We start from the raw sequence: 22,126 nt of genomic DNA on the forward strand, positions 1-22,126 counted from the left end.
AAAGAAGGAAGAAAGGTGGGAAAAATCAAGCTATAAAAAAATTGCAAAAAATGACAAAATTAACTGAAAAAAATACAGAAACACCAACAAACGAACAAACAAACAAAGTACAAAATCTAACATTGAAAAAAAAGAAAGATGAAAGAAAATAATGAAAGAAGGAAATAAACACATACCCTAAAGTTGAAGCGACGAGAAGTTTTAAAGACGCATTCACAATTCTGGTGGCAGATTAACATTTTTACGTTGAGAAGGTCTGGCTGAAGTGGCAAGCAGTTTTAAAGGAGTTTTCAGTGTTCTAGCGAGAGATTAACAAGAATTCTGCCCTTAGGAGTGAAACTGACACCTCCTTCGTACATAATCAAGATAAAAGTCTTATTAGGATCGGAATCTTTACTCATTCTTGGCTGGCGAATAAACCTCCTCATTTATTGCCACATTTCAGTGTTCTAGCGAGAGATTAACAAGATTTCTGCGCTTAAGAGTGAAAGTGACACCTCCGTCTTACACGTACAGGATAAAAGTCTCATTAGGATCGCAATAGTTAGTGTTAAATGTTCTATTCTTATACACATATGTCACATTTGTATAACTTATATGAACTATGATAAATGTTCACTGTTCAATGTTCAATCTTTACTCATTCTTGGGTAGTGGACAAAGTTCCTCACTCTGATGTTACAATTTTTTTTTTCACCCAAAATAAAATTTAAAAAAAATTAATTAAAAACAACAGGAAAAATAAATTATTCTTTTTTTTATATTATGGGAAGAGAGAGAGAGAGAGAGAGAGAGAGAGAGAGAGAGAGAGAGAGAGAGAGAGAGAGAGAGAGAGAGAGAGAGTATCAGTTAATTTCGTCCCTCAGTAAGTGAAGGTCTAACTATGATAGAATGTAGCTAATAGTAATAATAACTCTCTCTGTGGTAACAATGCGAGGGTAAGACTGTGGGAGAAATTAGAGATGAATAGATGGAAGGATGGAATGAGGAAACAAGAGAGTTGATGGTTAACACACTAATCATACATACACCGTTAAAATCGCTTCCTCACAAACACACACACACAACTTGACCCGCGCGAGCCAGTTGAATTTGTGGAAGTGTAGCGTTAACATCACCACCACCACCACACCCCAACACCACACCACACCACTAGACACCACCACAACCATACCACACCAAATACATAATATAAAAACACGTATATACGCCTTTTGAACACAACAATACTACACACACACACACACACCTCTTCCTGCACCAAGCATTAAGGTCAGTGGAGTGGTGCCATGGTGGCCGGCTAGCGGGGCGGAGTGGGGGCAGCTTCACCTCAGGCCATGACACCCTCTTCTTCCTCCTCTCCAGGCTACATTGTCAGGTATCATCGGTTATCAGGGTGGTTTTTGAGGGCATTGCTTTATTTTTTTAGGTTTTCGTTAGATCAGAAAGAAAATGGATGGAAATTTGGGCAGATATTGTATGGTAAACAAGCAGTCAGTCAACTTAGAAGGCAGGTCATGTCGTCCCTATTATCACCTCTTATTGGCTGTATTTCTCACTCATTGTAAGCCAAATATGATTCACAGTAGAGCCACTTGCCCATCATTATATCACATCACATCATTGACTCAGTATGGTCTATTTTTGGTGTGATAAGAGGCAAGATGGCCACCCCGCCACCCAGCCGGTCGACTGAAGGTGCCGCCTCGTACCTCCGCCCACCCGCTAGTTCAAATACGTTTTTCTGTCGTTTCTAACTCCATTATTCGGTTTTTGTATTATGTTTTAGGGTTTCTATGAATGTCTCGTTGCTGTTGAAGTGTTTGCTGCGTCAATGTTTGGTAAATATGTGGTGTTTAGTGGTGTTTTATGGCGTAACCTGGGCTCGGCTGTTCCACTGACCGGCCCGTCCGGCTGCCTGCAGCTTCCAATACTTTTCTTATTATTTCCTAGCAATAATATTACGCTTTCATGATACGCTTTTAAGGTTTCTATAAATATTTTGTAGCCTTTGAAGTGTGTTTCGCGCCAATGTTCGGTAAATATGTGGCGTTTAGTGATGCTATATAGCGTAAATATGAGCCAGGTCAACAGTCAAAATTTGCATTTGCCGTTTGGAGATTTTTTTATTTCACGCTATAACTGGACCTTTGTGGTGTTAGAGAATCGTCCGTGTTCTTTTAGGTGTGAAATCAACCCATTGAGTCAAATATATGGAGTTTGAAATGGTGTTTAATCTAGTTAAACGTACTTTCTATTTTTTTTCATTTTATTTGTTTACGTTTCTGATTCACAATCCAGCTCGTCGTAGGATGCCTTAAAAGGTAGCTCAGACTCTGTAAAGTGTTGGAATACTCGCCAAGTGAAAATAGCTGGACTTATAAGAGTGTTAATGAGTTTAGGTTTTAATGCTTTTGTTTTACATAATCAGTTTTTCATTCGTTCACTTCTGGTTCTAGGTAACTGTTGGATGCCTGAGAAGAGAGTTTATATTATCTAATATTTTTTGAAAGAAGTACAAAGTTGAAATGACTGGACGTTTTAGCAGTGTTATAAGTGAAAATGTTCTTACACTTTTAAAGAACTTATTTTACACACTTCTTTAAAACTAGTTAAGCAGGAGATGTTTTGATGTATTGGATATTAGTTAAAGTACCTATTAAGTCAGAAAATATTAGGCATTCGGCCGTGGCTTCGTTTTTTCTATAGGTCATTTTTAAATTATTTACGTAATTTAGCCGAGTCACCGCTGTTCCCGTTCTCTCTGGTGCCCTGATGACGTCACAGCCCAGTCGTAGCCCAGGGTTGGCGCCTTTTTCTCCCAACCCCCCAGTTCGTCAATATTTTGTCTAATATGCAGTGAAATATACGTGTTTTCGAGTGTTTCTAGGCTTAGGTGTGTTGTTAGTAGCAGCAGATCGAAGAAGAAAGGGGAAACAAAGTAAGATGAGGTGAGAGAGAGGAGAAAGAGGACCAACAGCCTAGTCACAACATATAACCCCCTCCACTACCTCAATATTTTCCTTAATATCTAGTGTTTTCTAAGTGTTTTGATGTGTTCCAAGGCCCAGGGGTGTAGATGGAAGCAGCAGCAGGAAGAAGAAAGGAAAAATAGAAGAGGAGGACGAAGAAGAAGGAAGAAGAGGAGGAGAAACCAAGCCACAATATTTAGTTAAGTCTCTCTTGTAATCTTGTCGTTCTTTACAATGCATTCTGGTGTTTTGGGAGTATATTTAGGGTATTTCAAGTGTTTGGTAGTGTTGCACGGTGTTTTGAGAGTGTTTTGGGCGCATTTACTGTGTTAGTAGATGGTTTTAGGTATAGGATTCTACGTATTTCGAGTGTTATAAGGTGAGTTTAAGTATTTGGGTGTGTTTTCGAAGTGTTTTGGGGCATTTAAGGTGTTTTATGACGTTTCCAGTGTATTTTGATATCATTTTGAGTGTTTTAAGTGGTTTGGATGTGTGTGTGGATGTTTGGGTGTGTTTTGTTGTGTGGGACTGACTTTGGCGCATACTGGATGTTTTTAAGTCAGTTTACACGTGTTTTGAGGTGTTTTTTTTACGGTCTTCAGTGTTTTTTAAGATAATTTTGAGTGTTTTAAGTGGTTTCGGTGTGTGGGATGGGGGAATTTGGGTGTGTTTTCTGGTGTGGGTGCGGGTTGTGTATACTGGGTGTTCCTAATGAGTTTACAGTGTGTTTTGAGGCATTTTGAGGTGTTTTACGTCTTGAGTGTGTTTTGAGATCATTTTGAGTGTTTAAAGAGGTATGGATGTGTCTGGGTATGTGCGAGCGGTGGTCTGGGTGAGTATGTGTCTGGGTCGATCCTCTGAGTGTGTTACTACATACATACATAAATATATATCTTCATTAGTCTACCGTGCGATGTCCACCAGGATGCGCTTCTCCCTTTCCTTCTCCCTCCTGCCCAGAGTTGCCAGTTTAACGTAAAAGGCGCTTAAATTTGGTGTGTTTTGGGTATATTTTGTGTGTTTTTGAGTGTATTTTGCTTGTATTAAGCGTGGTCGTAGTCATACACGAAGATCGGTAGTGAATGAGCTCTGATCGCTACCGCTGAGAGTAAGAGGCTAACCACTCACCCCTGTGTGTGTGTGTGTGTGTGTGTGTGTGTTACATATACTATAGACTATAAATAAATAAAAATACGCGCTCTCTCATGCTCACCTCGTAAACTTCACTGCTCTCTCTCTCTCTCTCTCTCTCTCTCTCTCTCTCTCTCTCTCTCTCAGCTACACGTTTTGGTAAAAATGCATAATAAGTCCCCTCTCCCTTTTCCCACCTCCCTCCCCCTAGCACCAACAAGATTGGGGGCCTGTGGGGAATCGGGGGTTTTTGGGTGGGAGGAGCCAAAAGAGGCTATATATGGGGCCATGGCCCGCCGTGAGTAGCGTGACAGGATGACTTGCCTCCTGGTTGTTATTGGGTGGGGCGTGGGCTTGGTGACGGCTTGAGTAACTGAAGACACAGACTGGCACACACGCGTTACTCAAGCCGTCACCAAGCCCACGCCCCAACCAATAACAACCAGGAGGCAAGTCATCCTGTCACGCTACTCACGGCGGGCCATGGCGGCATATGGCGCGCAATGTACAATGTACCTTCTCCCTCCGTCCTTGTTGTTCCTATACCACAGCGTCCCGCCCTTCATACCGCTCTCCCACAGCCAGCAGGGTGGCTCAAGGTGCTGTGCTGCACAACACCGCCAGGGGGACCATGCTAGCTGGGGTCAGCGAGGTGGACCAACGCAGGTGTCATGCAGTTCACCACCTAGCTGCCTGCCATGTGGTCACCGTCCACTGTCAAGGCTGCTGCTGTTGATACGTGCCTTGGAGGACGCAGGGCTGACCCAGGGGCATCAGCATCCTCACCACCAACCCGTGGCCACTGTAAACCGTCCTGACCACCCACACACAGCCAACCCCCCTTGCTCGCCCCTGGCCAGAGCCTTACCTCCCTCACCCGACCCCGATCTTCCGTTCCCCGCTTCGCCCCGTGTGAAGTCCCTGTCACAGTGTTCCGCCACCCCTTCACGCCCCGCACCGCACCACCACGGCACATTGAGGTACTACCACGCCCTCACCCTCACGCCCATTGCTCAGGGCGCCCATCCCAGCCTTGCTGACACTCATGTAGTACGCGTGGCAAGAATGTGATGATTAGACAAACACTGTACATAGTAGCTACACAACAATAACAAATGTAATTATTATATTGTTTCAGTATCGCGTTTCTTCATTATTGCACGTCTTCATACGAATAATAATAATAAAAAAAAATTGTTTAAATACATTTTTTTTTTCACTATTCCACCTTCACACTAGTAATACGAAAATAAACCCAAATCAGAGTTTACATACAAATACAAATTTCTTCACTAATACACAACCTTCATACTAGTAATACAAATAAACCCAAATTACAGTTTACATACAAATTTTTTCTCTAATACCCGCCCCTGTGGCCTAATGGATAAGGCATTGGCCTCCTAAGCCAGGGATTGGGGGTTCGAGTCCCCCCAGGGGTTGAATATTTTTAATGGTCCTCACCTCACACCTGCTGCCTCCATGTCACTGCCGCGGCCTGCCTGTGTGCTGTGTTGTGTTGTGCCGCCCGTGTGCTGTACTGGGCCAGGGTGTGCGGTGTGCTGTGATGCGGACCGATACACTCAGACACACGTGCTCTCACTCAGTCACCCTCAGAACTTCAGAAGCTGTGCTATTTACTTTCGTACATTTATTTCAAAATTGTCGTACTTAGCAAACAAGAATCGTACACAGAAATAGTGACTTGGTTTCATTAAAGATACGGTGTTACTGTAAGAATAAAATTACACTGGAAAATTAAGTTAGGTCGATTTCCAGTGATTATCAAGAATGTATCAGAATGCGTACATTTTGAAACGATGAAAACCTCGATAAGGGAAGACTAATAGGTGATGAAGGCTCCTAACACTTCAATCAAAAGAAGAGTTAGTTCATCATATTAAAAATCCTAACATGAAATTTATATAGGTCATAACACTTAATAGGAAAGCAAAAAAGCAATGAAAAATATCTATATCGTACAATATATAATACAACTACAAAAACAAATACAATATACATTTTAAAACTCAAACAAAAGACACAAACACATCAAAACACACAAAAACAAAGATAAAAACACGCAATACAAGAACTAGTATTCAAAATAAACACACCGTCCCGAAAATATAGACAAAAAAAAAACCAATTACAAAAATACACAACAAACATAATAAAAACCTTACAAAAACATCTTAGATAATTAACCACAACTAAAAATCACAAAAGAAAGTTCGTAAAATGATGAAAAAATAACAAAAACCCAAAAAATATAAGAACCGTCCCTGAATGAAGACAGGCCAAGCGAGCGGCGGCAGGTAAACAAACTAGCAAACATGGTGGCGAGGCGGCTTGAGGGAGCTGCCGTATGTACTGAAAATGGCAAGTACTGACACTCCTACTACCTCCACAGATACACCTAATTAAATATACTCAACAAAGGGTCCAGATAATGCTATACACACCCACACAGCGTCCAGTAAAGCTTAAATATGTTACCCCGGCCTAGTCCCTTCCCCCGATACTGTATTTGAGGCTGGCTTGTTCATTTATTTGTTTTATTTGTTGTTTAGGGAAGTAGCGGGTGGTCTAGGGGGTTGTGAGGTTGTTAGGGTTAAATTATAGGTAGGTTAGGTTGGGTTAGGACCTCTGTATAACACTGAAGGGAAGACATAGTGATAAATATAAAAAAAATAAAAAAAAGATAAGAAAAGTGGAAGAGACACCGCCTTAAAGGTGGTGTCACACTAGCACTTTTTCCGTCGTTTTTCAGAAAATCGACAATATTTTGGCTGCGGCCTGTCACACACAAACTGTGTTTCGTCGTCACTTTCCGCCAACACGGACGATAATGTAAACAAACATGGAGGCCACGCTGCGGCAAAGATACGCTGCTCTGAAAGTAATACTGTGTATTACGAAACTTAGACGAGCTAAACAAGCCAAAAAGCGCGCATGGATGCGTTCATGGTTAGCTCGTCGGGAAAGTGAAAGAGTGTACCACAGGCTGTTGAAAGAGCTGAGTTTAGAGGATCACGAGAGTTGGCTTGATGTTTGGTTAGGTTTCTTTAGTTTAAGATATAAATTACAGCACCTCAAAAACTTTTTTCTGAGTTATATTTCAGTATGGGGGCAGGGGGGAAGATTTAACACTTATGTGATTAAGGACCTCGGCCTGGTTGGCACTCTCTCTCTCTCTCTCTCTCTCTCTCTCTCTCTCTCTCTCTCTCTCTCTCTCTCTCTCTCTCTCTGAAATACAAGATTCAAATATAGAATATAACAACCACCAACAAACTAACCATAAAATGCAACTACAAAAAAGATTCCAACTTAACCTTAACCTAACATCACATAACATAAATAATAGGATAACAAAGGGCCACCAGGGCCCATCTAGGTTATCCTGTATCAGTCACACAGCGACCTCGTCATCAGTACTTAAAGATACACTTACAAGTACACAATACATTATATACTAATTTTAAATATTTGGCCCATTAACAGGGCTAAGTCCTGCAGCGAAATCCTCTACAATTTGTGGTCCCCATACATGGGGATCATGTCTTGTTTAACTATAGATCCGTGTGTTATTTTTTATTTATTTACTTATTTATTCTGTATTTATTTTTAGCCTTAGTATTTTATGTTTTTTCTTTAATTTCTGAGCATATTAAATTGTCCAAGCTGCTATTGATCTGTTTATTGCTGTTCGTTTTACTGATTTACTTTTTTTTTTCTTTGTCTTCTTTTGTCTTACTGAATGACTGTGCTGTCTCTCTCATTGTAACACCATCTGTCAATACTGTCCTGCCCTACCCTATCCTACCCTACCCCTACCCTGCCGTACCCTATCCACACTGTATCATACCCAACCCTACCCCACCATACCCTACCCTAGCCTACCCTAGCCCTGCCGTCACTGAGCTAACACCCTCTCGTCCCACAACAGAGAATGGCCGCAGCTCCCCCACCAACTCCGACTCGGGGAGCAGCTCAGGCTCCAGCAGCAGCAGCAGCAGCAGCCGAGCCAGCAGCAGGGCCAGCAGCAGGAGCCCCTCAGGTCAGACACACACACACACACATATGAATTGATTTTTATTTATTTTTTTTTTATACCATGTGGGCTTTTCATGGTAATTTCTGGGCTAAAGGGGATACTTTTTGTGGTGCCTCCTATCTCAAAGCCCACCCACTAGGGAACCGTTGCTCCAAGTGAGGAAGCCCAACCTACACTCGGACCGTGGACAGGATTCGAACCCGTGCGCTTGGAGACCCTCGGACCCCAAAGCACGCATGGTTCCACTGTACCACGGTGGCCCTGATTTGCACCAATGAGCTGATTTATTGCAAAGAAAATGACCTTAACCCCTTCAGTACCATGACGTGTTTCCATATCCATTCCGAAGACTATTTGGTGATTTATACAGCTTCAGAAACTCATGTAGGGTATTAAAATAGTGAAGTCTGTGGCCATTAATCTTCTGACCTCCATAGGCCCTTCCTAATGTCAATAAAATGGTCTTATCGCACTTAAAACTCAAGATAAATATGTGTCCCAGTATCGAAAGAGTTAATCATCTTTGTTATCAATATTATGTGCTTTGTAATGCATCTGATCCATGGCTGTATTAAGATTATTTTTAGTATTTACTATTAGTATTTAGTTTACACACACACACACACACACACAGAGAGAGAGAGACCCTGACCAGCATCCCTCCGGCAGGTCAGCGCACCCCCTCCCCGGCAGGCAGTCCCCCGCATGGTGGCCACAGCCCAGGGCAGAGCCGGGGCAGTGTGTCACCCCATGGCAGCCCTCGCAGTGTGGGCAGTGTGTCCCCTCGGCCAGCCAGTGGTTACCAGCGGGGCAGCAGGAGCAGGAGCAACACCCCCGTCAGCAGGAGTAGGTCCCCCACCCCAGACAGCCGGCCCAGGAGCAGGTCACCCTCCCCTGGCGGGTACAAGGGGGGCAGCATGACCCCCACTGATCCCCGGAGCAGGGAAGTGAGCCGCTCCCCCGCCATGAACAGGTCGCCGGACAGGGAAGCCAGCAGGTCACCACCCGGCAGGGACCACAGCCGCTCCCCTGTCAGGTCACGCTCCCCCAGCAGGTCACCGGTGCGCTCCAGGTCGGGAAGCAGATCACCGCCAAGATCCAGAACCCCGAGCAGGTCACCAGTGAGGTCACGCTCCCCCAGCAGGTCACCGCCAAGATCCAGAACTCCCAGCAGGTCACCCCCAAGATCCAGAACCCCCAGTAGGTCACCCCTCAGGTCACGCAGCGGCACCCCCTCCCCGCCAAGGTCACGCACCCCGAGCAGGTCACCCCCCAGGTCACGCACCCCCAGCAGGTCGCCGGTGGGGTCACACGTGGGCAGCAGGACCCCCAGTAAGTCCCGCAGTGTGAGTCGCTCCCCCGCCCCCAGACTCAAGGCTTCCCCGGCACCCAGCAGGAAGTCTGGATCAAGGTCAAGGTCAAGGTCACCCATTGGCAGTGATGCGGAGGTCAAGACAGGTCAGTTTCATTCTTGGATTTATTCTTTTCTTTCTTTTTTTTATTTATTTATTTATTTATTTATTTTTTTATCTTTTTTTCTTCCTTTTCTTCCTTTTTTGGGTCAGAATTGTTTGTAGACTAATTTTTTTTTTCTTCTATTTTCTTTTTTTTCTATTTTGTTTTATTTCCTTTTTTCTTCCTTTTTAGTCAGAATTGTCCTTTTTCTCTTTCTTTCTTTCTTTTCTTTCTTGTATCTTGTTTTATTTCCTTTTCTTCTTTTTTATGTCAGAATCATTTGTGAGTTAATTCCTTTCCTTTTTTTCCTTCTTCCTTATCATCCTTTTCTTCTTTTTTTCTCATATCTTGTTTTCTTCCCATTTCTTCCTTTTTCCTCCCTTCTTTCCCACTATTCTTTATTCACCCTTTCTTTCTTCCTTTCTCATTGTATCACCTATTTCCTTTATTTTCTTCTTTTTTTCTTTTTTTTTCTTATGTTCAGTTTTTTTATCTTTGTCCCATTTATTGTTTTCTTTTATCTTATTTCACCATCATTTGTTTTCTTTCCTTCTCTTCTTCTTTTTCTTCTTTTCCTCACCCTTTCCTATATTTCTTCTCCTTTGCTTTATATATCATACATTTTCTTTACTTCCTTCCTTCCTTCCTTCCTTCCTTCCTTCCTTCCTTCCTTCCTTCCTTCTTCACTCTATCTATTATTCTTTCCTTTTTTCTCTTTTTTTTTTACTTTTTTCCATTTATTTGTCTATCTTTCATTCATTTTCTCTGTTATCCATTATTCTTTCTCCTCCCTTCTTTCTTTTTTTTTATATTTATTTATTTATCATTTATTTCCTCTTATCTATTATTCTTTCCTTTCTCTTTGTTTTCTATTGCTTTTATTTCCATTTATTTGTCTCTTGTTTATTCATTTCCTCTTTTCTTTTCTATTTATTTGTCTATCATTTATTCATTTTCTGTTATCTATTATTCCTTCCTTTCTCACTTTATTTTTCCTTCCTTTCTTCCTTCTTCTCCTCTTTCCTTTTTCCCTATCATCTATTTTCTTTCCTTTCTCTTTTCCTTATTCCTTTTTTTTTTTGTCTCACTCCATTTACTTCTATTTTCTTTCCTTCCTTTTTTTTTTTTTTCCTTCTTTCTCTCTCACTATCTACATCCACTTTCTTTCTTGTTTTCTTTCTTCTTTTCTCTCTTCACTATTCCTTCCTTCCATTTCTTCTCCATTTATTTGTGTGTCATTTATTTTATTTATGAATTCTTGGATATTAATTGACATTTTTCTACAGGTGATGGTGAAGAGGGCGCCAGGAAGGAAGGCTCTGATGATGATAGTGATGTGGAGATTGGCAGGTAAAACACTATTAAGATCAGTGCAATGCTAATATTAAAAGCCTTATAAGAGGGGTTCAAATCCTCTATGTGGTATTCTCTACTATTTGGATAAGTACAATGGTAATATTAAAAGCCTTACAAGAGGGGTTCAAATCCTCTATGTGGTATTCTCTACTATTTGGATAAGTACAATGGTAATATTAAAAGCCTTACAAGAGGGGTTCAAATCCTCTATGTGGTATTCTCTATTATTTGAATCGGTACAATGGTAGTATCGAGGCATTTCCTCCCTAATTTTGGCCCTTTATAGAGGCTTTTTTTTTTTTTTTTTTTTTTTTCCCCCCTTGGCTGGCTCTCTCCCGTTCATAATAAGAATTAAAAAACCTTTACGAGAGGGATTCAAACTCTCCATGTGGCATTCTCTACTATTTGAATTGATACAGGTAACTCAATTTACACTATAGATGCGTTCCAAGAGGCATCGCGTGTTTCAAAATTCGCGTAAAATAAACTTTTAATTCTCATAAGAAACAATAGATAATAGGGAAGATGTGGGATGTGGTCCAAATCGTGTATAAGCAAACCAATCGCGCAAATTTAATTAATTATATTTTTTTTTTGGTGGCGTATTAACAAAAACGCATAAATTAAGAGTTACCTGTACAATGATAATATTAAAAAGCCTTACAACAGGGGGTTCAAATGGTAATATTAAGAAGATAGAATTGAAAAAGACATGATGGGTTCAAAAGGTAGCTAATTTTAAAAGGTGATATTTAAAAGCTTTACGAGTGGTTATTTTAAAAGGTGATATTAAAAAAGGCCTTACGAGTGGTTATTTTAAGTGTGCCTTTTTTTAACTTTTTTTTTTTTTGCCCTTGCCTGGCCCTCTTCCCTATGTAAAAAAAAAAAAAAAAAAGTGATCAAGCTTTTACGAGTGGCTATTTTGAAAGGTGATATTAAAAGCCTTACGAGTGGTTATTTTAAAAGGTAATGTTAAGTGTTACGAGTGGTTATTTTAAAAGGTAATATTAAGCTTTACGAGTGGTTATTTTAAAAGGTGATATTAAAAAGGCCTTATATGGTCCAGGAAGCGGAACCGAGCAGTGATGAGTGACGATTCTGATGTCGATGGTGAGCCTAGGAAGAAGCCGAGGTCAGATGATGATGAGGACATGAACAGTGAGTATATGGTGCACCTCTCTTCACCATCATCACCATCACTATTATCACCATCATTACTATTTATTTATTTATTATTATTATTAACCATCATCATCGTCATCATCATCATCATCATCATCATTATTTTAACTTTTAAGATAGCACCAAATTATGAGATATAGACAGATTCTCTCTCTCTCTCTCTCTCTCTCTCTCTCTCTCTCTCTCTCTCTCTCTCTCTCTCTCTCTCTCTCTCTCTCTCTCTCTCTCTCTCTCTCTCTCTCTCTCTCTCTCTCTCTCAAATAATAATAATAAAATCTCACTTTCCCCTCAAATAATAATAAAATCTCTCTCTCTCTCTCTCTCTCTCTCTCTCTCTCTCTCTCTCTCTCTCTCTCTCTCTCTCTCTCTCTCTCTCTCTCTCTCTCTCTCTCTCTCTCTCTCTCTCTCTCTCTCTCCTCTCCTCTCTCTCCTCTCTCCCTCCCCTCTCCTCTCTCTCCCCTCCCCCTCTAACTCTCCCCTCTTCTCTCCCCTCTCCCAGTGGGCGACCTTTTTGGAGACGCAGACGACATCAGCGAGGACGAGGAGGACAAGGCCAAGAAGGAGGAGCGCAGGTCAAGGTCACGCTCAAGATCACGGTCAAGGTCAAGATCGCGTTCCAAGTCAAGGTCTAGGTCTAGGTCAAGATCGAGGTCAAGGTCACGATCCAGGTCAAGGTCGCGTTCTGGGTCTCCTAAACCAGTGATTCAAGAGGTGAGTGGGGGAAAGGGAGGGGAGGGAGGAGAGGATAGGATAGGATAGGAGGACGAGGAGGAGAAATAATTATAATTTATTTCCAGCATACCTTGTTATTCTTTACAATGATACTATTATGATATTGATTAAAACAAAGTAACAAATTTGTCGAATCAAGGCTCAAAGCACATGTTTAAGTAAGTATTAAAAGAAATCACCAAATCACTGTTCATCAAACTAATAACATGACTAACTAAAACAAACCAACAATATTTAACCCCTTCAGTACCATGACATGTTTCCATATTCATTCTGGTGACAATTTGCTGATCTTGTACAGCTTCAGAAACTCATGTTGGGGATTAAAATAGTGAAGACTGTGGCCATAAATTTTCTGACCTCCATAGACCCTTGCTAATGTTCATAGAATGGTCTGATTGTATCCGAACTGTCTTAAAATGCCCTAAAAAAAACATGCCAAACTATCTTAAAATGTCCTAAAAAACACAAATTTCCATATTCATTCTGCTTACTATTTGCTGATCTTATACAGCTTCAGAAACTCATGTGAGGGATTAAAATAGTGAAGACTGTGACCATTAACCTTCTGACCTCCATAGACCCTTCCTAATGTCAAAAAAATGGTCCAGTCATCTACAAATCTCATGGTAAAAAATGCATCCCAGTATTGAAGGGGTTAAAATAGTGAAGACTGTGGCCATTAATCTTCTGACCTCAATAGACCCTTCCAAATGTCAATAAAATGGTCTAATCATACACAAATCTCACAGTAAAAATATGTCCCAGTATTGAAGGGGTTAAAATAGTGAAGACTGTGGCCATTAATCTTCTGACCTCCATAGACCCTTCCTAATGTCACGAAAATGGTCTAATCATACACAAATATCATGGTAAAAATATATCCCAGTACTGACGAAACTAAAATAACTTAATAAAAAAACAAAATCACAAAATAACGTAAATATCATCCACCCAACTCTCATATACCTCTCTCTACCCTTATACCATCAACACCACCAGGACGAGGATAAGGAAGACGAGGGGCCACCTCCGGAGACGAGAATAGAGGCAGAGATACCCAAAATCAACACTGACTTGGGTAGAGAGATACACTTCATCAAACTTCCTAACTTCTTGTCCATAGAAACGCGTCCTTTTGATCCGGAAATGTACGAAGATGAAATAGAAGACGAGGAGACACTGGATGAAGAGGGCAGGGCAAGGTGAGGATAGTGATAGTGATGGTGAGGGTACTAGTTGAATGAATGGTGAGTGTCTGGGAGGAATAAGATGGTGATGGTGAAGGAATGGTGTTTGGAAGTAAGAGAGGGATAGTGAAGAGAAGATAGGGAGAAGAGGAAGAGGTGAGGGAGTGTTTGGTGATGATGGGAGAGGGATGGTGAAGGGAAGAGAATGTAAAAGAAAAGATTAGAGGGAAGGATAGATGATAATGGGAAGAAATAAGGGAAAGATGAATAGATGAAGATGTGGAGAAATAGGGGAGAAGTGATGAAGGAAATTGGATAGATGAAGGAAGAGAATGATAGAAAAAGAATAAAGGAGAGATGATGAAGGGAAGGAGAGAGAGGTAAAGGAAGAGAGAAGAGGGATGTTTAGATAAGATAAAAGGAGAAATGAAGGAAGAGAGAAAAAAGACTATATAGATGATGATGGAGAATAAAGTAGAGATGATGAAGGGAAGGAGAAAGGTAAAGGAAGAGAGAAAAAAAGGATATATAGATGATGATGGAGAATAAAGGAGAAATGATGAACGAATGGGGAGGAGAAGGAAGAGAGAAGAGAGATGGATAGATGATGATGGGGAAGAGTAAAGAAGATGATGAAGGGAAGAGAATAGAGATAGTGTTGATGGGAAAGGGAACTTGTTATTGTTAATGTTGTTGTTGTTGTTTATGCACTTTCTACATCCTCCTCCTTTTCCTCCACATTTTCAATAACAAAAAATGAAAACAAACCAAAAAATAAGGAAAAAAAGAAAATAGAAATGTAAAATGAAAAGAATAAAAAAAAAAAATGAATAAACCAAAGATATACAAAAACACACCAAAAATCTCTCTCTCTCTCTCTCTCTCTCTCTCTCTCTCTCTCTCTCTCTCTCTCTCTCTCTCTCTCTCTCTCTCTCTCTCCTCTCCTCTCCTCTCCTCTCCTCTCCTCTCTTCTCTTCTCCTCTCCTCTCCTCTCCTCTCCTCTCCTCTCCTCTCCTCTCCTCTCCTCCACCACCACCACCACCACCTCCACCTCCTCACAGACTGAAGCTGAAGGTGGAGAACACAATGCGATGGCGGACAGTGTTTGACAAGGAGGGCAACGCTGTCAAGGAGAGCAACGCTAAGCTGGTCAAATGGTCTGATGGCTCCATGTCGCTGCATCTTGGCGCGGAGGTGTTTGATGTGTACAAGCAGCCCCTACAGGTACTTTGGGGGGTGAGGGACAGGGCAGGGGTGTTGTTGAGGGAATAATTGTGGTTCTTGGGTGTTGTTGAGGGAGTAATTGTGGTTCTGGGGTGTTTTTTGAGGGAGTAATTGTGGTTCTGGGGTGTTGTTGAGGGAGTAATTGTGGTTCTGGTGTTTTGAGGGAGTAATTGTGGTTCTGGGGTGTTGTTGAGGGAGTAATTGTGGTTCTGGGGTGTTTTTGAGGGAATAATTGTGGTGGAGGGGGTGAGGGAGAGGGAGGAGGGTAAACAGTGGAGAGAATGCAAGGGGTAAGGAAACAAGGAGAGGTGTGTGATTTGAAAAAGTTATAGTCCATTTAGGGATTACCAATTGGCCAGCTCGTCATGTTGGATTTAATTATACAATTCGGGTGCCAAAAATCTAAGTACAATTAACGATTATCTGATATTTTTTTCAATTCAATAGAATGTTTTAAAAAGCAATTTAATATTTTTAAAAGCAATTCAGTGTTTTAAAGCAAATTTCAATGCTTCTAAAAGGAATTTAATGCTTTTTACTGCAAGGAGGCCATTTGTAACTAATACAAAGAAACCAAGTTTTAAGATAAAAAAAATAAACATTTTATTCTACTTAATTAAAATATAGTATAACAAAAAATTAAACTATGCTGGACACATTACAAAAAAGATTGGGTCAACTTTGTAAACAATAAAAAATTTGCTTGAGAAAAAGATGACAATGACTGGAATTAATCACAAATCACTTCAAATGTTTGGCAGTCCAAGTGCAATGATCTGATTTGGTTAAAGAATGTGAGTCTGATAATGTGGATAATGTGACTTCTGAACTGGACCGCCCACCTCTCAAAACCAGCATGGAGGAGGAGGTGGTTGTGAGAGGGAAGGAAGGAAGGAAGAGGGGTGGTTGTGAGAGGGAAGGAGCAGGGTGTTGGGGAGAGGAGGGAAGGGACTGAAGAATAAGTTTGGAGAGGAAGGTCGGTGAAGGGAAGAAGAGTGACCCATTTAAAGAAACTGAAATCTGCTTAGTCATCCCTATATTGTTAAGAAAAAGAAACAAGAAAAGATAAAATGAAAAGAAGAAAGAAGAAAAAAGGAAAGATTAAACAAAAAGACCAAAGTTGTCCCTGTTATCACTAAAAAAAAAAGGAAACGAAACAAAACGAGAGTTATCGTTTGAAAATGATAATAATGATAATAATAAAACAAAAAGAAAAAAGTCATTCCTATATATTAAAAAGAAAAAGAAAGCAATAAAACAAAAAGAAAGAATTATCATAACAAAAATAATAATAATAATAATAATGATGATAATAATAAAACAAAAGAAAAAATCTTCCCTTTATCATAAAAAAAAGAAAACAAAACGAAAAGAAAGAAAGAATTATCGTAAGGAAAAAAATGAATAAAAAAAAATAATAATAATAAAACGAAACGAAAAAAAATCATCCACTTATCGAAAAAAAAAAGAAAACGATAAAACAAAAAGAAAATAATTATTGTAAGAAAAATTATAATAATAAAAATAATGAAACAAAAAGGGAAAAAAGAGTAATCCATTTGTATCTTGCAGGGCGACCACAACCATCTGTTCATCCGACAAGGGACAGGACTGCAAGGTCAGGCCGTGTTCAGGACCAAGCTCACCTTCCGACCACACTCCACCGACTCATGCACTCACCGCAAGATGATGTTGTCCCTCGCTGACCGCTCCCAGAAGATCAGCGCTGTCAAGGTCCTCTCCAGTGTCAGCAGGGACCCTGAAAGCAGCAGGGCGGAGAGCATTAGGGTGAGTGGGAGGAGGAGGAGAAGGAAAAGGAGGAGTGGTGGTGGTGGTGTTAATAATAGGAGTGTAAGGGTGAATGTTGTAGTAGTAGTAGTAGTAGTAGTAGTATCACCATTTACTTGTCTATCTCTCCCGTTTGCAACACCAAAAACACACCATTCTTTCTTTTTTTTTTTTTTTTTTTTTTTTTTTTTCCTCAAACTACATCATCTTCCTACATTTCTTACCCAAACTCAACACGCAACACATTAATCTTTCCTCTTATCAAATTAAACCATCATTTTCACACCTATACCCCTTGTCAACACCAAACAACACATCATCCTTTTTCTCTTACCAAACTACACTCATCATTATCCTTCAATAGACAGAGGCATTCCTTAAAGAGCCGTAGATTAAGAGGAGACCTGATAGAAGTATTGCAATGGTGTAGGGGTCACAACAAAGGAGACATGAGCAATAGTTCTTAGGATCAGTAGCCAGGATAGAACCAGAAATAAAGGATTCAAGCTTGAGAAATTCAGGTTTAGGAAAGAAATGTGAAGGAAGTGGTTTTGTAACGGAGTGGTTGATGAATGAAAGGGACTCAGTAATGGCAGTGGTGAGTCAATAGGTGCTCCAGTACTGAATGGGTTTAATTTCTAGTACCATGATGCATTATTCATTCCGGTTACTATTCAGCAATTTTATACAGCTTCGGAAACTTCATGTGGGGATTAGAATAGTGAAGACTGAACTATTAATCTTCTGACCTCCATAGACCTTTCCTAATATAAATAAAATCGTTCTATCACACCCAATATGTCTCAGTATTGAAGGAGTTAAGTTTTTTATTTTCACACCCTGATCTGTCACACCCTCCCCTCTGACACCTCCTCATTGACAGAGAGATGAGGACAGACTGAAGGCTTGCATGAGGAGGGAGAGCAAGCAGAGGAGGGTGAAGGAGAAGGCGTCCAATAGAGGCTTGTCTGCAAATTACCTGGAGCCTGACAACTATGAGGATGAGGAGGAGGGAGGCATTTCACTCGCCGCCATCAAGAATAAATTTAAAAAGCAGAAGAATGGTGAGTTTTTGTGTGTTTTTTGGTGCATTTTTATTTTATGGTTTGCGTTTGTTTATGTTTTTGTCTTTTTTTTTTTTTTTTTTTTTTTTTTTTTTTTTTTTTTTGTTTTTGTTTTCTGCTATTTGTTTTATTTTTTTTTCTTCTCTTCTTCTCTCTCTCTCTCTCTCTCTCTCTCTCTCTCTCTCTCTCTCTCTCTCTCTCTCTCTCTCTCTCTCTCTCTCTCTCTCTCTCTCTCTCTCTCTCTTTCTTATCTCGTTCCCTCACCACCTCACCCCTTCCCTCTTTTCTCATCTCTCTTATTTCTTTCATTACTTCTCTTCCTTATTCTTTCCATATAACCTTTCATCTCTCTTTCTTCCCTACCTCACTTTTTCCTCTTTCCCTCCCCCACTCTTCCTCATCTCTTTCCCTCACCACCTCATCCCTTCCCTCCTCCCTCATCCTTCCTCCTTCCCTCACTCACACACACTTTCTCCCACAGAACGTGCGCCAATCTACTCCTCCGATGAAGAGTCAGACATTGAAACAGACAAGGCCAAGAGGTTAGAGAGGGCCAAACGCAACATCAAGGACTCAGAAGAGGAGGAGTCAGGCTCAGGAAGTGACAGCGAGGAGGAGGAGGAGGAGGCAGAGGAGGCAGAGGAGGCAGAGGAGGCAGAGGAAGCAGAGGAGGCAGAGGAGAGTGGGAACGAGAGCAGGAAGAGTCGCAGTAAGAGCAGGAGTAGGAGTAAGTCAAAATCCGCCAGTCGTAGCCGCAGTAGGAGTGTGAGCAGGAGCAGGAGTAGGAGTAGGAGTCGTAGCAGGAGTAAGAGTGGTAGCAGGAGTCCCAGTGGTAGTAGGAGCGGCAGGAGCAGGAGTAGGAGCAGTGGTAGTGAGAGTGACCGAGGTGGGAAGTCTAGGTCTGGTTCGGATAGTGAGTGAAGATAGGAAGATAAATGAGGTGAGTGGAAGAAAAGATAATGAAGGAGGAAAAGAATGAGGAAGGGAAGGAAGCGATGATGATGAGATGAATGTAAGAAATGAGAAAGATGAAGGAGAAAAAGAAACATAAAATAAAGAGGAGATAAAAAAAAGAATGAGGAAGAGAAGGAAGAGAATATGAGAAGGAAAAGATTGATGAAAGAGAAGGAAAATAACAAAACAAGAATATAGAAATGGAAAGAAAGAAGATTGTGAAGGTGATGAGAAAGACAAGGAAATGATAACGAGAAGAATAGATGAAGAAAAAAAAACATCAAAATATAAAAAGAAGAAAAATAGATTAAAAAAAAAATAAGAGAGAGGTAGAGAGAAGAATAATATTAATACTTTAAGTCAATAAATATAGAATTCATACTATTAAGACAGTGAAGAAAGAAAAGCAGTGAAAACAACAACAATTCTGTCACACCCTCCGAGTCACCCCGTCACTCTTTCACCCTGTCACCCTCAAAGTGCCAGTTGTGGAGAGGGAACAGATGAATTTTGAGATGACTTAATACACCTTGGATTGATTTAGCAACCACCATAACAACCAGGACCACAACCACTATTACAACCACCACAACCAAAATTACAACCAGCACTACAACCAAAACCACCATAACCACCACCATTACAACCAGCATAACAACACCATAACATCCAACAACCAAACGTGATGTGGTGAAGCTGTGGTGAGGTGTGGTAAAACTTTAGACCTGCATGGAGGAAAGATTTACCGACCTGCAACCTGCTCTTGTTTTATTAAGGTAAATGAAAACGCACTGTTCGATTCGAGGAACTAAAAAAATTATCAGGTTTTTCATTGTTATAGTAAAAATTTTCTTGTGAATAAAGAAGTAATTAATAAAAGGATGAAGGATTTAATTACATACACTGTTTTGAAGGGAAATGAAAGCGTCATTGTATTGTTAAACTTAGAAAACCACAAACATAATTGGGCATTTCAATGTTATAAAAAAAACTGTCTTGGAATTAGAGTGAGCAGTAATAATATGGTTAAATACACTGTTTATGAAGGTAAAAGGAAAGCGTTTTGTGGTGTTAGACCTGAAACACTAAAAATAATCACGTTTTTAATTTAGTAATAATTTTGTTTAGGAAAGAAGTAATTAATAAAGGAGAAAATATTTTGTTACACTGTCTATGAAGGTAAATGAAAGTCTGTTTGTGCTGTTAGACTTGAAGAAATAAAAATAATCAGGTTTTTCATTTAGTTAAAAATTTTGTTAGGAATGAAGAAGTAATTGATAATGGAGAAAAAATTTAGTTACAGTCTATGAAGGTAAATGAAAACCTTGACTTTAAAAAATAAAAATAATCAGGCATTTCATTGTTACCGCAAAACCGTCTTGAAAATAAAGGAGAAATGAATAATGCTGACATTTTAAGACACCATTATCATCTATCTATCTATCTATTTATCTATACCTGCCTGGCATGTCATTAATTCTGATCATTGAAAAAGTGAGGAATTATTACATTATTAGTAAGTGATAGTGAAGGTTGGGCACTGTGATTGGGAGAATACAAATGATATTGATTGTGACAGTTTAAGAATAGTGAAGCTAAAATTTATTGATATTGTGATCGTTGAAGAAGCAAAGATTAAAAGGTTATAGCGAAGATGGAGCATTGAAAGTGAAAGAGGAATATAAATGATAGTGATTGTGATGGTTTAAGAATGGTGAAGCTCTAGGAATACAACTAAAAATTTTAATGATATTGTGATCATTGAAGAAGCAAGGAATTATTAAAAGATTATAGCAAAGATGAAGCATTGGAAGTGAAAGAGGAATATAAATGATAGTGATTGTGACAGTTTAAGAATGGTGAAGCCTCAGAAATATGATTGAAAACTTTGTCATTAATTGTGATCATTGAAGAAGCAAGGAATTATTAAAAGGTTACAGCGAAGATGGACCATTGGAAGTAAAAGAGGAATATAAATGATAGTGATTGTGATGGTTTAAGAATGGTGAAGCCTCAGGAATATGATTGAAATCTTCGTCATTAATTGTGATCATTGAAGAAGCAAGGAATTATTAAAAGGTTACAGCGAAGATGGAGCATTGGAAGTGAAAGAGGAATATAAATGATAGTGATTGTGACAGTTTAAGAATGGTGAAGCCTCAGGAATATGATTGAAAACTTCGTCATTAATTGTGATCATTGAAGAAGCAAGCTAAAAAATGCATCCCAGTACCTTAAGGTAATTTTATAGTTCTGGCGATGGATTACCAAGATTTCTAGGTATCTTAGGGAGAAACTGTCTTAAAAACCGTCATCTCTGTGGCCTTGGAAATTTGTCATGGTGAGAGATCAAGGCATTTCTGTATATGGCTGTAACTATCACTGTACCCATCACTACCCATTACTGTCTGGCCTGCCTTGCCCCCCATTCTCCCTTTCACCCATTTATTCACTGCCTGGGTGTGTTAAATTGTACTAAAGCATTGTTTTGTATCCATTGCTTGTGTGATCTTGAGTTGAGAAATAAAGCATACTGTATTTTTAATGTTGTTTGATTGAAGATACTGGGAAGGGTCTCTCTCTCTCTCTCTCTCTCTCTCTCTCTCTCTCTCTCTCTCTCTCTCTCTCTCTCTCTCTCGTTTGTTTCTCCTTTTTTTTTTGTCACCATTTCTTCTCGTCTTCCTTCTCTCTTTCTCTCCATTCTCTCTTTTTCTCTCTCCTCTTCCTTGATTTATTGATATTTGTTCATTCTCTCTCTCTCTCTCTCTCTCTCTCTCTCTCTCTCTCTCTCTCTCTCTTCTCTTCCTTCTTCTTTCTCTTTTTCTCTCCAGTCTTCCTTTATTTATTGCTATTTGTTCATTCTCTCTCTCTCTCTCTCTCTCTCTCTCTCTCTCTCTCTCTCTCTCTCTCTCTCTCTCTCTCTCTCTCTCTCTCTCTCTCTCTCTCTCTAGGGCAATGACAACATAACTGGATTTAGCACCTGCCCCTTTCTTGCCTGGCCAGTCCTTCCCCTACCTGTCT

At 40.1% G+C, this 22,126-nt stretch overlaps 1 protein-coding gene and 1 non-coding gene across 2 annotated transcripts; both read left to right on the forward strand.

Moving 5' to 3' along the window:
* Positions 1–5,472: 5,472 nt before the first annotated feature.
* On the forward strand, positions 5,473–5,545 carry Trnar-ccu. Its single transcript has one exon. It is a non-coding gene; the product is annotated as a tRNA-Arg (tRNA).
* An 839-nt stretch (positions 5,546–6,384) lies between these two features.
* LOC123513188 (another transcription unit protein-like) lies at positions 6,385–21,650 on the forward strand. Its single transcript, XM_045270169.1, has 11 exons — positions 6,385–6,485; positions 8,053–8,163; positions 8,830–9,618; positions 10,902–10,965; positions 12,038–12,129; positions 12,653–12,864; positions 13,888–14,090; positions 15,137–15,299; positions 16,872–17,087; positions 17,971–18,151; positions 18,633–21,650. The coding sequence occupies exons 1-11, from the start codon at positions 6,440–6,442 to the stop codon at positions 19,070–19,072; spliced, it is 2,517 nt and encodes an 838-aa protein (XP_045126104.1). The 5' UTR covers positions 6,385–6,439; the 3' UTR covers positions 19,073–21,650.
* Positions 21,651–22,126: the final 476 nt, after the last annotated feature.

The sequence above is a fragment of the Portunus trituberculatus genome, chromosome 5 (assembly GCF_017591435.1).
Source record: "Portunus trituberculatus isolate SZX2019 chromosome 5, ASM1759143v1, whole genome shotgun sequence".
Lineage (NCBI taxonomy): Eukaryota > Metazoa > Arthropoda > Malacostraca > Decapoda > Portunidae > Portunus > Portunus trituberculatus.

Excerpts from the sequence above, each read along its gene's own strand:
- LOC123513188 (XM_045270169.1), top strand. The coding sequence starts at position 6,440 with ATGGTGGCGAGGCGGCTTGAGGGAGCTGCCGTATGTACTGAAAATG. Across the intron at positions 10,966-12,037 it reads AGTGATGTGGAGATTGGCAG|GAAGCGGAACCGAGCAGTGA; the intron begins GTAAAACACTAT and ends TATATGGTCCAG. Across the intron at positions 17,088-17,970 it reads GCAGGGCGGAGAGCATTAGG|AGAGATGAGGACAGACTGAA; the intron begins GTGAGTGGGAGG and ends CCTCATTGACAG.